This window comes from Lissotriton vulgaris, chromosome 4_1 (genome assembly GCF_964263255.1).
Source record: "Lissotriton vulgaris chromosome 4_1, aLisVul1.2, whole genome shotgun sequence".
NCBI lineage: Eukaryota > Metazoa > Chordata > Amphibia > Caudata > Salamandridae > Lissotriton > Lissotriton vulgaris.
This window is the reverse complement of record NC_141691.1, coordinates 1,398,098,583-1,398,119,068: the sequence shown is the minus strand read 5'-3', so window position 1 is coordinate 1,398,119,068 and position 20,486 is coordinate 1,398,098,583. Positions and strand designations below refer to the sequence as shown.

The 20,486-nt window shown below is 45.8% G+C and overlaps 1 protein-coding gene across 1 annotated transcript in view; it reads right to left on the bottom strand.

Annotated features, from left to right (window-relative positions):
* The window catches only part of LAMA3 (laminin subunit alpha 3), a 1,118,674-nt gene that overhangs the window by 777,672 nt on the left and 320,516 nt on the right, over positions 1 to 20,486 (bottom strand). Inside the window, exon 8 of the mRNA XM_086917979.1 lies at positions 3,005 to 3,095. Coding sequence (XP_086774105.1) covers positions 3,005 to 3,095 — 91 coding nt within the window. The remainder of the gene's footprint in view (positions 1 to 3,004; positions 3,096 to 20,486) is intronic.

Genomic DNA, 20,486 nt, shown 5'->3' with positions numbered 1-20,486 from the left:
AAATCGAAAGGGAAATCGGTGGCGTTTATGAAGAGGCAATTATCAGCACTGGCATTCTATGCAGGGTTGCAGGGAGTTACAGACCCAACGAAGGACCAGAGGGTAAGAAGAGCGGTGAAGGGTTGGGAGCGCTTGGCGCCTGGGGTAAAGGACTCTAGAAGGCCTATAGATGTAGGGAAGTTGGTAAAAATCTTGGACGCGTTACCGCTCGTTTGTTTTTCATCATATGAGACCCAGTTATTTAGGGTGGCCTATGTGTTAGCCTTTTGCGGAGCTCTACGAATCTCAGAATTACTCCCGGCATCAAAAACAGATAGTGAGGGTGGCCTAAGGTGTTCAGACATAATAGAGTCTGTAGATGTCCTGAGACTCAGAGTTCGAAGGTCGAAAACGGACCCTTTAGGTAGAGGGACTTGGGTACAATTGGGTAGAGTAGAAGGGGAGTCTTTCTGTCCAGTTAGCCTGATGAGAGAATTCATGCAATCCAGGCCCCAAGGGGCTGATGATAGAGTACTGGTTCACAGGAACGGTCTCCCTCTCACCAGATTCCAGTTTACAAGGGTAGTCAAAATGACCTTGGCAAAGATCGGTGTTGACCCAACTGACTTTACATCCCATTCCTTTCGCATCGGTGCTGCAACAACAGCGGCTGGCCTGGGGCTGCCCGAACAGGCGATTAAGAGATTAGGTCGTTGGAAATGAACATGCTATGAACGTTATGTACGTCCGCAATTAGTTTAACAATCTTTCGTTACTTCTCCCGCCTTTCTGCCTAGGTCCGTGCTTACCGTGTCTCTTAATGTTTACTATAGGTACTTCCCCTCAGAGAATCCAAATATGTTGGTGTGGCCACTCCTTCATTCGCAGGGCGGGGGTGATCTTTAAAGAGACACTTGGAAAAAGGGTGCACATGGCCCAAGGATGGGATCATCATTGGGTGGGGATAGGCGGGCAGCTCCTAGCTGACGTCCCGAACGATTTAAAGGCGGCTCTGGCCAGAGGCATGCCTTACCCTGATGTATTCGTGTTGCACTGTGGAGGTAATGATATGATTCCGGCCGGACGGAGAGGAGTGAAGGAGTTCTTGTTTACTACTCTAGCAGCTGTCAAAAATATTTTGCCTAAGGCTGTATTAATATGGTCTGAAGTCATCCCGAGGCAAGTATGGTCGCGGGGCGCACCCGTGAAGGCAGTGAATAGATCTATAAAAAGGTTAAATCAGTCAGTGGCCGAAATCCTACAGAAGTCCAGCATCAGAACTATCCGTCACAAGTTAATTCAAACGTCTAGGCCAGAACTATATGCGAAGGATGGTGTGCACCTTTCAGAGGCTGGCACTGAGATATTTATACAAACAGTCTTAGGAGCCATCTCCGAAGCTCTCGAGTGCGGGGGGGGAGGTCGAGCCCGCCAGTAAGCGCCTCGCCCTGTGGCGGGGTTCCGGACAAGAATACCACGGGAACTTCTTGTCCAGTGACAGTTTTTACCTCTGAACAGGCTTTTTTCTAAATCATCATGGACTCCGGGCTGGCGGGAGAGTTGGGGCTGACCTGCTGGTGGCCTCGGCTTCTCCAGCCCTACCCCGGAAGCCGCTGGTTGCCACAAGAGGTGGCTCATTATTCACCTGCGGCTCAGTTGACCGGAAGGGGGTTAACTTAAAGAGAGCAGGCTATCTTGGTTGTGGCCTGCTGGCGCAACCCAAAGTTAAACCAAATGCCCATTGGAGAATGGGCGGTAAAAGAGTTATATGTATATAAGTGTGAGTTTCTTAATACTGTGGTGTAATAATAATTTGGACTTTAAATAAAGAACTGGAGGTCAATGAAGTAATTGACCTGTGAACTTGTTTAATAAACATGCACACTGCAGAAAATCAAAGCAAGTCTCCTGAGTTTAATTGTTGCGGGGACTCCTTTTTTAATGCATGCATTGGGGTGAGAGTGAGTGCACTTTGTATGCCATCTATGAGCCTGGGCCACGGGCTGGCCCAGCCGCAAAGGGAGTCTGAACTTGCGGGCAGCAGCTACCAGCAGGCTTGTTTGCCGCAAGTAGTAAGTGCCTGGAGTGATGTTTGTACTGACACACTTTATCATCCTTAATTAAAATAACTTTTAGCGTGCAATCACACTGATTCATGCTGCCACCACGCCTGTGCTTCACCTTACCATTTTCAGCGCATTCGTCAGAGTCCAGATCAGAGTCGCTTGGCACTAACTTATTTTTGCGTAGATAAGTCACCGCCCACTGCTGGTCACCGATCTTAACTTTCTTGTTTAAATTGCCGGCCTGGGCATCTTCCCACAGAAATCCCAGGGTAATCGGGGCAATATCATGAAATTTTCAATTCTCTTATTAAACATGCAGTATTATATACAGAAGCCAACCATCTGCTGGTTTTTCCTTTAACCTTCTCGTCCTAAGCACTGCTAGCACAGAGACACGAAAAAGCCATGACGCAAAATCATGGCACTTCATCTTAGCCTCTTTGCAACAAGCTCTAATTTAAGAAACTAATGGGAAAATGTTTGGATCAATCTTGAACAAAGGGGATTCTGCTGGATTCCATTCTATTAAGTAATTGTTATTCAGTCAGTGCCATAAGCAAAAGGGATTGCAAAATAAAACAGACTAGTCTGTACTTTGAGGCCACTTTCATTCTGAATGAAAACAGAAGCAATCCCAAACACATTTCCTCCTTGTTGGGCCTCTTCAGCGAGGGCTTTCAGTTGAGACCAAGGTCTGAACCGAGCAGTACAACTAACCATGATCCCCTATGCTTTTAAAGCAGCCTAGAGATGCTTAGTTATAAATCCAAAGAGATCTTTATCATCTCTTCAAATATTTTTTCTCCAGAGAGTACACCAACAGCACTTCAAATGAAAGCCATTGAAATGAATACAATAACCACAAACAGAACATTAGAAGACAGAATTTAAAGCTCATAATTCCCACATAGGGCAATTTACATTTGTGTAGAAATAAGGGAAATGGAATCAATACTTACGTATACAACCATAAAGAGTTTCCCGTGACATGCCATAAGGACGATAGTAACCAAGTGCACACTGCTCACAATTGATGCCAGCTGTGTTGTGCTAGAAAGAAAACAGGGACATAATTTAATATTGATTGCATGTTGCATTGATTTACCGTTTTGAGATATAAGTGGAGCTGGCACCATTTTAGAGCAAACAATATAATAATTTTGTCCTAGGGTATTTGTGTAAGGTTCCCTTATTGGAAAGATTGAGGGCATAATTGAGAGTTTTACAGATGGGATGCTCTGTCACAAGCGTGATGGATATCCTGCCCACTGTGCTACAAGTGCATTATATCCGGGGTCACTGGAATTATGTAGCAGGGGAGGGCCAAATCATACAGCAGGGTACATTAAATTATGCAATAAGAAAAGGCAAATTATATGGCAAAATACACCACATTTTATTCACTTCATGATTTTGTCATTTTCACATTTGTTAACACTTTCTGGGCATAGGTTTCACCTCATTAGTACCGGTTTTACACCCAAATATAGCAATAATCAACAGAAAGGTAACCAGTAAACGTTTGCGGAAGGACTTCCACTGTGTGGCAATACATCGCCACATTTTTAGTATGTTTCGACGCATTTTTTCTATAAAGCTGCGGATTATGCAGAAGAGGACTGTTTATGTGGCAAGTTCATATTTATGCGGAAAACAGTACGGATGCAACATCACAAAATTGGAATAGTCCTGATTATATTCTATAGTGCTTGTAACACAGCAGACAGGATATCCGTCACATGTGAAATGGACTACCCCATCAACCAAACTCTAATTACCAAAGATTGCAAAGGCCCTCCCCTACCCAAACATGTAGGACAATATCCTTGATAATTAGGTTGTACAGTGTATGCTGAGATATTTGCTAACAGGCTGCAAGAACATATATCCTAACCTATTATTCTATCCTAAGTGTTTTTTTTTTTAAATCTGGCCTTTTGAGTGACAACACTAGACCTCCTTTGTCATGTCATCTATAAAGCACAAGTTTCAGACACAATGACAAAAAGAGCAAAATACAGGAAAGCAATTACTAAGCCACATGGGCTACACCTACAACTAAGAAAGTACATGATGGAAAATGCGAATTGGAAATGTACCACGTTTTATTCTAATGCATTATATGGGAGGGCTGCTTCAAAATATGATGTTGTAATTAATGTAAGGTGTGAGGATGTGGGGCCTTATTGTGTAATACACTCACAAAAAACGGTCTAGGGTCCAGTCAAGCTCTTTGTAAACCTTAAGCTCAACCCGGGGTAGCTGTGGCTTCAAGAAGCAAGGCTTAGCAAAAAACAATGTATACATAATAATAATAATAATAATAATAATAATAATAATAAGGGAAGTTTGTAAAGCGCATGGTTACGCTGAAAGCGTGTTCCCGCGCTGAGACTGAGAGACTCCGAGGCAGAAAATGAGGAGTAGGCTCGGCTATCTTGAAAATAGGAATGTTTTTAATTTCCTCGTAAAACTAGATTCGGAGGGATCCAGGCGGAGATTGAGAGGTAGAGCATTCCAGCTCTTCGCCACCAGATAGCGAAAGGATCTTTCTCCCATGCGGGCCCTTCTCACCCTAGGGACCTTTAATAGGCCTCCATGTGAGGAGCGCAGATCGCGTGATGGTACATACCTGGTGACTAAGTTCGGGAGTGGTACTGGCGCCTTGCCAGCAAGGATACAGTAACAGGTGCAGAGAGATTTAAATTCAACTCTGCTCCTTACTGGCAACCAGTGAAGGGTCTGAAGGGCAGCTTTAGAGTCCGACCTTTTAGGGAGTTTTAGTATAAGGCGGGCTGCAGCATTCTGTAGCACCTGAAGGCGATTTATTGCCTTACAGGTTGCTCCCAGATACAGCAGGTTACCATAATCTAGACGGGATGTGACCAGGGCATGCACCAGCGTTCTGCGGGCGGACATAGGAAGGAGGACTAGGACCTTCCGTAGACTTTTTAAAACGCTGAAACAGACGCCCGCCACTCTGTCTATCTGGGGTCCAAAAGACAGGTTAGCATCGAGCCAGACCCCAAGATTTCTAACTTCCTGCCGGGGTAATGGGGCCTCACCTAGGCATGGGGGCCACCACGCCGACGACCAGACAGATGGGCTCCCTCCCACCACGAGCACCTCGGTCTTGTTGCCATTTAATTTAAGGCAATTAGTGGACATCCAGGTTGAAAGATCTTGCATGCAAGCCCTGAAGCTGTCCATAGCAAGGCCGGGTGCACGTGAAAGGGAGATAACAAGCTGCGTGTCGTCGGCGTAGGACACAATTTGCAGCCCATGGCCCACAGCAATCGGAGCCACTGGGGAGACATAGAGATTGAAAAGGGTGGGGCTCAGGGACGATCCCTGGGGAACGCCCTGGCCCAATCCTATGTCTCTGGAATAGTGGTTGCCCCGGCGGACCTGGAAGCTTCTCCCAGTCAGGAAGGATTGGATGCATTGGAGTGCAGCTCCAGATATTCCTCCGCTATTCAGACACTGTAGCAAGGTGGTATGAGCTACAGAGTCGAATGCTGCACTCAGGTCCAATAGGACGAGGGCCATAGTATGACCCTCGTCCACCCCCTGACGTAGGGTCTCCACCGCCATCAGGAGCGCAGATTCCGTTGAATGGCGAGGACGGAAACCAAATTGGGTATCGTGTAATAAGGCAGCCTTTTCCACGAAATCCATTAATTGCAAATTGACCGTTTTTTCAGCCACTTTGGCCAGATAGGGTAAAAGAGAGATTGGCCGTAGGTTCTCTAATTTATCAAAGCTAATAGTTGGTTTCTTCCTAAGTGGCAGGACCACTCTGGCAAGCACTCACACGAGGCAGACGTGTACCGGGTAGCAAGCCGAATGGCATCAGTCCACAGCGGATATCCAAATCAAAGATTGTGCTTTTATCTGACCAGACTTATTTGCCAGTCTCATTTTGCCAGAAGCATTTTCCCACTTTGCGTCTGGGCAACTCCTTGCCACAGATTAAAACGTTATTGCAATTAATCTACAGTGACTTATCCTCTCAAAACACCCTTTCGCCTTAAAACAAAGGGGCACTTTTTGCAAAAACATTTCCGTCCTGATGATGGTCTTATAGACACCAGCAACCAAGACTGAAACGTCAACCTCTCCATCATCTCCATAAGCAATTCATCTGCACAAAGAATTAACCATCGTACATTGTTTGACTTGGTTTTTGCTTATTATTTACAGGAGTTGATGAGTTGTTATGAACTGATTTTTTGATTTATACATCTCTGTCCATAACATTTTTGATTGCATTTGATTTGTTCACCAATTCCCCTATATATATGTATTCATTGATCAATTCAATACAATATTTTTTCAGATAAAATTACTTTTCCGTGTGCTTCTTTTTCCCTTTTTTCCTTTATTCATCATTGACTGTTTCCATCAAAGTGAAGTCTTGCTGTTATCCTTTGGATACATTAGAGTTAGATTTTTTGCTAACTAACTCAATAATTGACTAGTAGTGAATAGACTAATTAAATCCTTTGTAGACACCTTTTACTTTAACACCTTGGGTGCTAAGCTGATCCCCCTCCTGTGCTGATATTTACTGAATCCCCTTGTTCATGAGGAGCTCAGCTCGTCATGAGCACACGAGAGATGTACCTCATGACGAGCTGAGCTCGTCATGAGCATCGAAGGGGTTAACTACATCATTCAACAGCACAAAACAATGATGTAAGAAAGTCACACATCAAGAAAGAGATACAACCCGATTTATATAAATAGAGCGTATTTTTATGAATTGTTTTAGACCTTGCTGTTCAAAATTCACTGTAGGGTTCCAGAGATACAGAATGTCGAACTTTTAAATACTTTTAAAAGTAACTGCAAACAAGCATTGGTCAACATAAAGTTGGTAAACTTTTGAAAAGTTTCAAAGAGTTTTTTAGGGAACTGAGCGACCAAATACGACAGCCTAGAGATCTAGAGGGCCAGAGAGGATACTTTGAACAGTTACTTAACCACCATAACATTTTTATGGCAAGTTCCAAGCTCTATAGGATGACCTCCATAGACTATAATTGAGTGGTTCTGATGCTGGGGATGCAGGCTAAAGATGCTCCAGTTGAGGTGTAGTCAACAGGAGTGTCTTTGTGGTTGTCCCTCGGCCCTCCGATGATGAATGGTGACTCTGGTCACAGTCCCTTGCAGTCCTTTTTGTTGCAGTAGCAGGCCAGATGATGGGGGGCTACGTTTTTTTTTGCACTGCGGTTGGGGTGACTTCCTTAGGTGGGGGCTAGTGTCTCTTGGATACGAGAAATCCGGACTCTGATAGCACTCTCTGTTCTGGTAGATACAGGTGGAGACTTTGGCTATCTCGGATTTGTCCTTTGACTGGTAGTGGCAAAACGTCTGTGGTGGCTACCAACTTTCAGCTTTTGTGTCCCTGGAGCAGGTTCCAGGGAATCAGCCAGCTGATACTTGGAGTCACTGAAGTGAGATAAAGCCGGGGATCAACTTTTCAGTGGGTCAATAGCCGTAGGCACAGTCCAAACTTTACTAGCCCAACGTGCAGCAGGTGTAGTCTTTCTGCCTCTCTCCATGCAGTTTCAAGGGCAGCAGGGCAGTCCTTCTTCGGTCCTACCTTCTAGTCAAATGTGATCTGGTGAGCAGAGTGGCAGAGGTGCCATATTAATTCCAGGAAAGTGCCATGAGGGGAACATGCAGTCACTAGCCAATGGGCATCTGGGTCCCCTCTCGCCTGTTTCCTGCATAGTGTGGCATCTAGCTATCCCAGAGTGTACTAATAATAATAAAAATAATAATAAAGTAATTTGTAGAGTACCTAGTTACTTCTAACAAAGTGTCCCACTGTTAAGGTTTTGCTCCCGAATACAGATCCAAACAACAAACCAAAAGAAGCCTTCGTTTTTACGAAGTGATAGTTCTGTATTTTCCTTTTTGAGAGAGAGGGGAAGGGAATTCCATATCTTGCATGCTAAAAAACTGAAGGAGCGTCCCCCGATGCATGCTCTTTTTACAACAGGCATGCAGGCCAGAAGAGCTCCTGCTGATCTTAAATTCCAACTAGGAGAGTAGGGTTTAACAAAAGAATGCAGCTAACTAGGGCCTTTATTGTTGAAGATTCTATGTATTTATTTATTTGTTTGTTTTGTAGAGCGGCTGAATCACCCCCGGAGGGGTATCTCTGCTCTGTGGACATGCAACAGTAGGCCGAACAAAGAACCTGATTAAAATAATACCGTTTTGAGGAGCCTTCTAAATTGAAAATGGTCAGGGCATTGTCTCAGATGAGTGGCGAGCTGGTTCCAATAGAGAGGGGCAAGGGAGAGAAATCTTTCCCACCCATCCTTGATTTTTTAAACCGAGGAAAAATGAGAAGAGATTTGGGGCCACACGCATCGAAAGAAAAACCTGTCGCAAACGGGCAGATTCTCAGAATCTGCCCCTTTGTGACCAGTATTTTTGCAATTGGATGCATCATCCCAAATGCAAGAATGGCAATTTAAGTAATTGCTAAAATAGAAATTACTTAAATTGCGATTGGATTTAGGGAATTACGATTCCCTAAATGCAATCCATGATGCAATCGCAAATAGCGATTTCGCTATTAGGGGTCACAAATTACCATCAATTTGAACTTGATGGTAATTTGTAAAAACTTTCAAAAATGCACTAGAGTGCATTTTTCAAAGTTCCATGTTACACACACACATGCCCTTGGGGCATGAGTGTGTGCAACATCTGCACACATGCATATTTCATGGGTGCAACAGGGTGTACTTTTGGTACCCTTGAAATTACATGCGCAGTTTGCGAGTACTTATTGGGTACTCGCAAATTGTGCATGCAATTCCCATTCATTCCAATGGGCCTGTGGGCCAATAGGAATGAATGGGAAACCACTCCTTAATTGCGACTCGCAATGTGCAAGTCGCAATTAAGGAATGTTTAGGAATCGCTATTTTTTTAGCGATTCCTACATGCATAAGGTTTTGCGATTCCATAATTTTAATTCCCTAATGATCTCAATTAAGGAATTGCAAAAGCCTAACTTGATGCATGTGACCCTTGGTTCCTGAGTGTAGAGACCTTGAAGGAATATAGGGGGGAATATCCCTGCAAGATAAGTGGGGCCCTTGCCATACACTGCCATGTGAACGATGCAGCAGATTTTAAACTTAATTTGCTTGCATACCGTGAGCCAGTGAAGCTTTTGGAGAAGGGGAAGGGAGGCGAGACAAGGCGTGCCGCGGTGTTTTGGACCTGTAGTCTGCTCAGCAAGGGCTCATTGGTGGAGATGAGATCAGGAGGGCATTACAGTAGTGTAGGCGGCTTAGTACCAATGCCTGAATAAGGGATTTTCGTGTAGACAAGGGGAGAAAAGAAAAAGACTCGCCGTAACATTCCAAGCACATGAAAACAGGATCCAGCGGTGTAAACCACATGTTATTTCATGGTCAGTTTCTGGTCTAGGCATATGTCAAGATTCTTGACAGCAGTTTTTGGTACAGGGGAGTCGCCCATATCCACCGGCCACCAATCAGGTGACCACAGCAGTGGTGCATCTCTGAAGAGCATGATCTCGGTCTTCCCTGCGTTAAGCTGAAGGAAATTGCTCCTCATCCAGTTAGAAATGGCTATCATACCTTCAGAGAAGGTGGACTGGGCCATAAGAGTGGACTTATTAAATGAAAATAAAAGTTGAGTATCATCAGCATAAGAAATGGGTGTGAAACCTAATGTCCTAAGTAGGTCTGCCAGGGAAGCGACATAAATGTTGAACAAAGTAGTGGTCAAACAAGAGCCCTGAGGCAATCCCTTGGTCAGCTCCAAGGTATTTGAGCAAAAAGGTCCAAGCTTAATGGTTTGGGAGCAGAGGGAAAGAAAGCTTGTCATCCAATGAAGAGCCAATCCTCGGACTTCAATTTCCTTCAGTCTCCTGAGCAGGATCTGGTGGGAGACCATGTTGAATGCAGCCAAGAGATCACGCTGCACGAGTAATACTGATTGTCTGCTGTCCAGGGACATCCTAATGTTGTCCATGACAGCAATCAGGGCTGACTCAGTGCTATGCTTGGGCCTGAATCCAGATTGGGAAGGATCAATGCTTCTGGAGAATTCGACATGGTCAGACAGATGTTTATTGATGTACTTTTTCAGTAACTTGTTCAGGAGGGGTAGTAGATAAATAGGCCGGAAGTTGAACAAGTCATCCATAGGGGTCTCAGTATTCTTGCGAATAAGAACGACCTGAGCCGCCTTCCATTCATTATCGAGAGTTTGAGGAGGGAACAAAAAGGCGCAGAAAGTTGTATAGAAAGTGAGGAAGACATTTTTGCTGGAACAATGTCTGAGGGAGAACCTGATTTTACTGTAAGTAGTAATGATTCCACGTCATCATAAGTGAGAGGGGAAAGATTTTCCAACAGCTGCGCCTTAGTGAGTGTAGGCGGGCTATAGGATGTAAGAGTCTGCAGAGGACTCCTAGCTGAGGTGATTTTATCATAAATCAGCTACATTTTCTGTGTGAAATGCATTGCTATTTTATCACGGAGTTCTTGACATTTGGCTTGAAAAGAGAGCCTTTCCCTCAAAGTTTAGCAAGAACAGGGCCCATAGGCAACCGCCTTGGGAGATTTAGCAATAGGCAAGCTACCAAGTTCGATACATGCTGGAGTATCGCCAGTCGGGACTGTGAGACTCCCAGATACAGGACATTGCAGTAATGAATGAATGAATGAATTCGGATTTCTAAAGCGCGGGTAGCTGCCCTGAGGCGTCCAAGCTCTAAGAATATTGCTGAGGTTTAAGTTGGGAGGAAGGCAGATTCAGCTCCATTGATTATGTAGTAAACAGTAGCGTTTTCAGCTGTTTGCGAAAGGAGAGAATGTCGGGGTTTGATCTGAGATGCTGAGGCAAGGCGTTCCACTTTTTTGCCACATTGTAGGAGAAGGAACGGCCTCCGGACCTTGATTTCTTTATTTGCGGCACAATGGCTAGATTAGCAGAGGTGGAATGCAGCTGTCTAGTGGGTAGGTAGGGTGTAATGAGAGGGAGATTGATAGCCGGGCCTCGAGACCAGAAAGTCTGGTGTGCGATGCAGAGTGATTTGAAATCTACTCTTTCCTTTACGGGGAGCCAGTGCAGTATCCTTAGTCCTGGTTTTACTGAGGATCTGCGGGGGATTTGTAAAAGTGTTCTGGCTGCGCAGTTCTGTATTAATTGTAGTTTGCGTAAAGTGAAGTCAAGAGCTCCGAGATACAATGCGTTTCCATAGTCCAGCCTGGATGTGGCCAGGGCCTGAACTACTGTATTTCTGGCATTCTCTGTGAGACATTTGAGGATCTTTTTTAGGGTTTTTAAGATCCTGAAACACTTTGTCCCTAGAATTTTGATCTGGCTGTCAAACGAGAGCTTCGTATCGAACCAGATGCCAAGATTCTTAACTTTTAGATTAGGGACCGGTAACAGTCCGAGCAAGTCAGGCCACCAAGCAGGGGATCAAATCGAAGGATGCTTACCTAGGATAAGGACTCCAGTTTTCCCGGCATCCAGCCTCACGCAACAGAGATCCATCAACTTAGCCACCTCCGAAAACAGGACCTTAGCAGGAACAGATGTATTGCCTCATTCTGGGTTAGGGTGAAAATTAGTTGTGTATAAGCAGCATACAATACTATATTAAAACCGTAGCACTCGATGATATCAGCCAGGGGGTGCATATAGAGATTGAATAAAGTAGGGCTCAAATAAGAGCCTTGTGGTACCCCCTGTAAAACCTCAACTAAAAAGTGCGGTTCTGCAAAAAAGAGGCAAGGAACAATGAGGCCTTGGGGCAATTCCACAGCCGTTTGAGTAAGCGACTGTGGAAAACAGTACCAAAGGCCGCACTGTGGTCAAGCATTAGCGCTGCTGCAGTTATGCCTTTGTCAACAACTTGACTTAAAGATTCAGAGGCAAACAGTAAAGCACACTCCTTGCTATAATGGGGGCGAAAGCCCAAGTGGGTCCTATGAAGAAGTTCTTTTGCCTCAATGAAGGTCAAAAGCATTTGTTTTATATATTTCTTTGCTACTTTAGAAAAAAAGAAAGCAGTGAAAAGGGGCTAAAGTTTTCAGGTTTAGTGGGATCTAATAATGGATTTTTGAGAAGTGGAACTATGGTGGCGTGTTTCCAACTTCTTGGGGACCCAGCTCATCTCAAAAGAGCTATTGAATAGCTCACCAAGCACGGGTAATATTGTAGTCATCCCTCCTTCCAAAACAGCAGGAGGCACCTGATTTAACAGCTGTCACTAATGGGAGCAATTCCTCAACTGACATATGTTTCAAAGTGGAAAGCCCCAAGCTGTCATCTGAGGATTCAAAAAGAGCTTGAGACAAGGGGCGTCTCTAACTCTGTCAGGGAAGATGGAGTAAATGGAGGCCACTTTATCAAAGAAAAACTGGGCAATGACGTTGCAGCGTTCCTCTGATAGTGGAGAGGTCACTGAAACTCGATCAAGGGACAACAACAACTTCATGATCGAGAAGAAAAGAGCTCACGAGAGGAGTTCTGAGCCTCACCGATTTTACCCGCACTCTTTCAGCCGTATTCAAAATGTCGGGACCCTTCCTCACCTGCCAGGAGCTAGGTAGTCGACCGTAGAGGTGTGGCTACCTGTGAGCTGCACGCGCACAGGAAAATAGGTTTGAGGATAAGATTTCCCTCCTTGTCCCTGTCTCCAACATGTCTGTTGGAACAAAAGGCATCCTGCCCAGAAGTGTTGTTGCAGGCAGCCCTTCAAAGATGGCTTACCCTTTAAAGCTCGACTTTTAGGCTAACACCCATTTGACCTTGGAAAAGAAGGTAACACCTCACTCTGCTGTAACTGCCTTTGTTCCTTAGCCTGGGAGTCGTTCACATGTCTCCCCAGGTGGGCAGAAAGTTGCCTGTGTGCTAAGACCTTTGTGAGGCCACTGGACTATCAGGACACAGGCTGGTAACTTTCTAAAAGTTGCAAAACTTTAAAAGAGACAGAAATCTCGACTTGGACACCAAGTCGAAATTAGAGCCCAAATAATATGATACCTTACAGTATCCATTTCGGTAGTCCAGTTCAGAAATTAGCCATGCTGGGATGTCAGTCGTTGACCATGTTTTAGCCAATGGGGCTACTAACTGTTCCCCTGCAAAATCAAAATTTTGAAGTTTTGCTTTTAAAAACACATAAAATATATATGTATTACTTAACAATAAATAGCTCTCTGCCATAGGACTTCATATCATATCAGTAGGGGAGTCTTATATATAATGTTACGGTAGTGGTGACATTGCCATTGGTTTTAATGTCAAAGTCAAACTGGCAGTGTACACACTGCCCTTCCAGTCTGCAGTCGCAAGCCGTGAGCCATTTTCTTCTTGTCACACTCAGGGTGGCACAACCAGTGCTGCAGCCCTGTCTGGACCATCTGGGCCTTATTACATCTTTGGCAGTCCTACAGCAGTGCCGTCAACGGGCCATCCACTAATGGACTACCATAGCTGTGGTGTGCTCACCGGCCAGATTAGGAGTTCAATCCGGGTCTGGCGGGTGATGCTGCGGTGGCGGTCTGACTGCAGCAGTCTATTAGGCTCATAAAAGAGCCCAACATGCAGATGCTGCCTTCAGAGTGCCGACTGTGCCATACATGCCACACCTTGCAGGAACTGGGGGTGCAAATCCAGGGGGGACATATACCCACAGGTCTAGTTGCAGCACCCCCTTTGTTGTCTCTCCACCATCCTTTTCGTGATGGGGTCCCCGCCATCAACAGGGCAGTGGAAAGCCAACATTTAGAAATACATGAACACTTATGGCCTTATTACGAGTTTTGCGGTCCCACAGCGGATGGTGCAAGGTGCTGTCCGCTGTGGGACCGCCAAACCTGTGGTGCGACCGCCCACCAGATCAGGAGTTATTTCCTGATCTTGCAGGTGGTCCTGTGTCAGTCTGATGGTGACAGTCTGTCAGGCCCATAGTGGAGCCTAACAGGCAGACGGCACCTGCCAGACCGCTGACTGCAACTTTCTGCATGGTGTGGCATATATGTCACACTGTCCAGGAACTGGGGTTCAAAAATACAAAGAGCACAAACTGTGCCCCTGTGCATGTACCCCCAGCCCAGGAGCAGCAGGGGGGCCTGTTAGGGCCCCCTTTGTTGCCTCTCCGTCACACTTTTTCATGGCGGAGACAGGGAGGCAACTTGTAATAGGCTCAGCGGTGCCACAGCTGCACCGCCAGTATATTACTATCCCTGACCGCTGCACGACCATCGAGGGATCCTTGATCCCTGGCAGTTGCAGGGGTCCTGTGGCGGTCTGACCACTGCAGTCCTAATGCGGAGCACAGTGCCGCATTGGAGGCGGTGGTGTGACCTCCACCATGACTACGAAGTTCCAATGGACTGCCTTAGTCACAATAAGTCCCTTAAAAATTACAAGTAATGAGAAAACGTTCCTGTCATATGATAACCGAAACTTACCATACATGGTGAATATCAAAACACAAATATCCCTTTTATATATATGCTGTACTAAGAAATAAGCAATGTAGCACTTGTAGCACTTACTTCGAACTCTTAAACCACATTAGACATAAAATAAGCAACTAATACCTACAAAACATAATCATAGATTTTGAACAAGCCATGAGTCAAACCATTTTATGTACTTCCACACAGCCATACAAGTCTATTACTACAATTTCAATCAAAACCCATGGAGAAACCTCCAACAATCTGCACTAAGAGTAGAATATGCTACAAGCAGTCAATTCGCCTTTAAATTAAAAACAATTATAGCACTAGCCTATGCTCCTATTCCTAAGGCAGCCAATCACTACAATTTACTAACAGGGAGCCCTTTCTACCAACAAAATGAACACAAACGAAGCACCCTAATGGATTATTTAAAAGATACTTGGGTTGGCAGAGTACATTGCTCCGGACACAGACGCCAACTCAAATTCCAAATACCACGGCGGAATATCTATGACAGCTCCTTGGCACAGGAAGCCAAAACACACAATGCAGTGGAAGGATGTCCAAAAAATGGCTTGCCAGACAGGAGAAAACTCCGTATCTGATGGGCTGTTCAAACATGGGCTTGGCTGTGCGGGAGCGGGTGGTCTTGTTCCCGCACCACCAAGCTCATAATAATGCCCTTTGTCTTTTTTACTCTTACCGTACATACACTTTGCTGTATCAAAGTCAGAGTCCTATAAGATTTTATACAGAATATTCATGATTAATGTAGTGTGAAATCCAACACAAAGAAGTGACTGAGTATTTCATAGTTGATTTGCTCCACAAAATAATTGTATTATCTTTCTATGTCCAATTGTGATCTTCACAATGTTTAAGATATTTATTGTATATAGTGCATTCAAGACCCTTTCGGGTGATAAGCGCTTTACAGCAGTGTAAATATATATTTGTATACAATTTATTTTTATTTTCTATGCTTCTATATTGAATCTACATGTCTTCCTGTTCTATCTGATATATATATATATATATATATATTTTTTAATATATATACATATATATATATATATATATATATATATATATATATATATATATATATATATATATATATATATATATATATTACCTACTGGCTATCGCCAGTAGGTATATATAGTTAGAATTTTTTCCCTATGGGACTTTTGAAAATTCTATGTCTAATAACTTTGGCGTTTGTGGACGGAATCGGCTGAAATTTTCAGGAAAATGGCACATTTTGTTTCTGAGCAGCCCCTGAAAATTTGGTGGGGTTTCGTCAAGGGGGGGCTGAGAAAAAAGGGGGGTCCCAAAACGCGTTTTTCCCATTCATTTTTCCATAGGGCGGTTGGACTCACTTTTAGCTCGAACGGCTGAATGGATTTGCACGAAACTTGGCAAAATTGTAGGGACTGTTAGCCCGATGTGCCTTTGCTAGGTCTCAATATATGTGCTCCAGTAGTTTTTGAGAAATTAACGTTCAAACCAAGATATATATCTGTAACAGCGCTCTGGGCAGCGATCCGGTCCGCTTACTTTTCGCTTATCGGAACTTTGCGCGCAGAAAGCTGATTGGCTCTCCGGTGTCTGTCAACATTCTAAACAGTCCGGAGCGGACGCCATCTTGTCTCTCGGTAGGATCGAGAGAGAAGAAGAGGTGGAAAACGAAGGGGGAATTTAATGAAAGGGGGCAAGGTATCCCCCTCTTGACCCCCTAGGAATGTTGTTGGGGTTATTAAAGGGTCCCGTGGGGAAAATAAAAAAAAAATGATTTTTCACGGTAGAAGCGCGGCCGCGAACTGGTAGCGAAACGGGAATTCGCCATTTTGTGCTTCGTAAATTAAATTACTAGTTATAAGTGGGTGCGGGAGACGTATCCTAATCCCCTATGTTTCCTGAGGGTGGGTGAGGAGGCTGATATATGTTGATACATCTCTTCCAGCGGCTGTGCGTGAGCTTTTTTTTTTTTTTTGCTGCGTGACAGTCCGGAGCGGCCGCCATCTTGTCTCTCGGTAGGATCGAGAGAGAAGAAAAGGTGAAAAACTAAGGGGGAATTTAATGAAAGGGGGCAAGGTATCCCCCTCTTGACCCCCTAGGAATGTTGTTGGGGTTATTAAAGGGTCCCGTGGGGAAAATAAAAAAAAAAGATTTTTCACGGTAGAAGCGCTTCACGGGCCGCGAACTGGGCCGCAAACTGGTAGCGAAACGGGAATTCGCCATTTTGTGCTTCGTTAATTAAAGTACTAGGTATAAGGGGGTGCGGGAGACATATCCTAATCCCCTATGTTTCCTGAGGGTGGCTGAGGAGGCTGATATATGTTGATACATCTCTTCCAGCGGCTGCGCCATCTTGCCTTTTTTCGAATGCCACAATTTTGTCGTGCACGGCAGCCATTTTAGATGCCAGGCTGGTTCCAGGCTATCACCTAACCCTGCGGATGTAGTTTATGGCCCCAGCTGTAGAGAATTCAGACATGCCAATCCTCCTGATTCAGGCGTGTGAGTACTGATTTCAGTGCTAGTCTCCCGCCTCCCGATTTCTGCAAGCAAAAACCCGGGGGCATATTACGAACAACTAGCGATAATTTTTGTCTCTAACTTGTTTAGAGACAAAAATTATCGCCGCACATCGGCGATTTTTATCGCAGATAAACCTTGCTATTATCGCAGAAAAGTCAGCGATATTCATGTATTATCGACCTAATGCTCTTAGCCATGTTATCCACCTCCCATTGGATAACATGGCTAAGAACTGCTCAGGGCAGGTGTTAGATTTTGGAGATATTCGCGCTTAGCGCGAATATCTCCAAAAGTTGGTAATAGAAGGTAGCGATGTTAGGGACTGTTTCCAGTCGCTAACATCTTGGCACGCCACTTTGCATGTCATTAGTGATAAGTATCACTGACATGCAAAGCGGGGCCCAAGATGGTCGCTATCTCCTTTTAGCTGTCACTAACTGGTGTTAGCGACAGCTTGATAATAGGGAAATAATTTTATCTCCGCTTTCATGGTTTTTAAAGCCAAAAAAGCGGAGATAAACCCCCTTGATAATATGCCCCACGATTCCTTGGGGGTTTCAGCTGACAGGGCTTGGTATTGTGTTACATGGTAATTTTTCCATGAAACGTCAGAGGGTCGATGCAGGGGTTCTAGAAGAGGTGATAAACCATTTAAGCCTCATGAACAAGCGCATGGTCTTTTAAAGATTTGTGAAGTACTCGGGGCGGCGGTGTGTGTGTGCCCTCTTTCAGGAGCGGGCGGGGGGGCACTGCCAGCAACTTGCCAGGTCAGGTAGTGTTCAACACGTGCATCACCCTTTCTCTGCCTGCTATTGCGCTCCATGCTTCGGAAAGGTAAGAAAAAGAACGTGCATTTGAGTTTGAAATGTCCGATCCTGCAGCAGCACACTTCCAAAGCCCACACATGACAATAACCCGATTCAAGGCCCCATTCACCCGTTTTTAAAAAAATAGATAACACTCCAACAAAGTAAGGTTATAAAACTTTATTAACTATTAACTTTAACAAACGGAACAAAAACTAAAAACATTTAAACATTTCTCAACACAAAAAGCAACAATGGTTAGAAGCTGTCTTTTGTGCGAATAGTCCCAAGGCAGCACAACGTGCAGAGTTCTGGACGGCACCCAGGTGATGTCGCCTGGGTGCCGCACTGGTTTAGGGATCCTACAATGCTGCTCCGAAAATTGGCGTGGGGCGTCCCGGGTGGGGCGGGGGGAGGCCTCGTCAGTAGCGGTCTGTTGTGCGAATAGTCCCAAGGCAGCACAACGTGCAGAGTTCTGGACGGCACCCAGGTGATGTCGCCTGGGTGCCGCACTGGTTTAGGGATCCTACAATGCAGCACAGAAAAACAGCGTGGGGCGTCCCGGGTGGTGCGGGGGGAGGCCTCGTCAGTAGCGGTTTGTGTCCAGTGTCACATGGCTGACACAACATGTACGACAGGCACCCAGGTGATGTCCAGTAAACTGCCGCACTGGTTTTGGTATCCTACAATGCTGCTCCGAAAATTGGCGTGCGGCGGCTCGGGGGGGGGCGTGGGGGAGCCGGCGTGAACGGGCCTCCCCAGGTGGCGGCCATCTAGCTGAGTTGCGCTCGCTCTTGCGGCCACAGCGTCTCGCTCACCATGTTGTTGAGTTGCTCCCACTCTTGCAGTGCAGCGATAGGCGGCTGCCACATGGCTCTTAAAATGGCGGACAGCTCCTCGGTTTTAGGCCTGGTCCACTGAAATGGCCCTGGGACACTTTGGAACTCGGACGCTTGCCTGCTAGGGCTTGGGCTCCATTCTCGAAAAGCGTCCGCTCAGCCGTGAAGATTGTATAAAAGTCTTGGGGGCCCCCGACTCCCGCAGGCTTCCGGTGGGGAGCGGCTGCCATGATTGCTCGCGGAATGACCACGACGGAGCCACGAGATGGTGGTGCTCTCATGCTGACGCCAGCTTCAGTCTGAATGATCCAGAAACAAGGTGGGGCTTTCATCGTTTGGGAAAAAAAAATGTTCTAAACCAATGAAAAGTGTTATTTTTAGGTCATATGACCAAGCCTTCCATCTTTAGGAAACCAAAAGTAAAATGAACCAATGAAAAGTTTTATAAACAAGTCACATGACCTGTTATGCGACATAGGGCTACAAAAAGCGTAGAAAATCCGTTGGCACGTGAGGCGGCGTCAGTAGCGGACCGATGTGCGAATAGGCCGAAGGCAGCACAACGGGCCGAGATCCGGATGGTACCGAGGTGGTGTCCAGCAAATTGCCGCACTGGTGTGGCCATCCTACAATGCTGCGCCGAAAGACGGCGTGTCCAGCTGAATTGCGGTCACTGTTGCGGTACAGTGACTCGAACGCGCCGAGATCCGGATGGCACCGAGGTGGTGTCCAGCAAATTGCCGCACTGGTGTGGCCATCCTACAATGCTGCGCCGAAAGACGGCGTGTCCAGCTGAATTGCGGTCACTGTTGCGGTACAGTGACTCGAACGCGCCGAGATCCGGATGGCGCCGAGGTGGTGTCCAGCAAATTGCCGTACTGGTGTGGCCATCCTACAATGCTGCGCCGAAAGACGGCGTGTTCAGCTGAGTTCCGGTCACTCTTCCGGCACAGTGACTCGAACGCGCTGAGATCCGGATGGCACCGAGGTGGTGTCCAGCAAGTGGCTGCACTGGTGTGGCCATCCTACAATGCTGCGCCGAAAGTCGGCGTGGGGTGCCCCGTTGGCTTATGAGGTGATGTCAGTAGTGGACTGATGTGTGAATAGGTCGGAACCAGCACAAGGCGCCAAGATCCGAATGGCAAGTCCTGGATGTTGAGTGCCTCAGTTGAGATTTCTGAGCAGTGCTTGTAGGACTGTCTGAAGCTTATTTTCACCTGCTGCAGCTTCACTAGGTCCGGCGGAACTTTTTGCCTTTTCCTTTCTGCTTCTTTTCCTACAATGCGTTTCATCTGAAGACACGACCAGGTCCCTGAATGTGTGCAGGGGGACGCTATTGATTGAATGAACGCGCCGAGATCTGGATGGCACCGAGGTGGTGTCCAGCAAATTGCCGCACTGGTGTGGCCATCCTACAATGCTGCGCCGAAAGTCGGCGTGGGGTGCCCCGTTGGTTTATGAGGTGATGTCAGTAGTGGACCGATGTGTGAATAGGTCGGAACCAGCACAAGGCGCCCTGCACTGTTGAGCCTTTTTCAATGCCTGTTTTTTGTTGTTTCCCCTCCATCAAAAACAAAACAAAAATACAAGGCGCCAAGATCCGAATGGCAAGTCCTGGATGTTGAGTGCCTCAGTTGAGAGTTCTGAGCAGTGCTTGTAAGACTGTCTGAAGCTTATTTGCACCTGCTGCAGCTTCACTAGGTCCGGCGGAACTTTTTTCCTTTTCCTTTCTGCTTCTTTTCCTACAATGCGTTTCATCTGAAG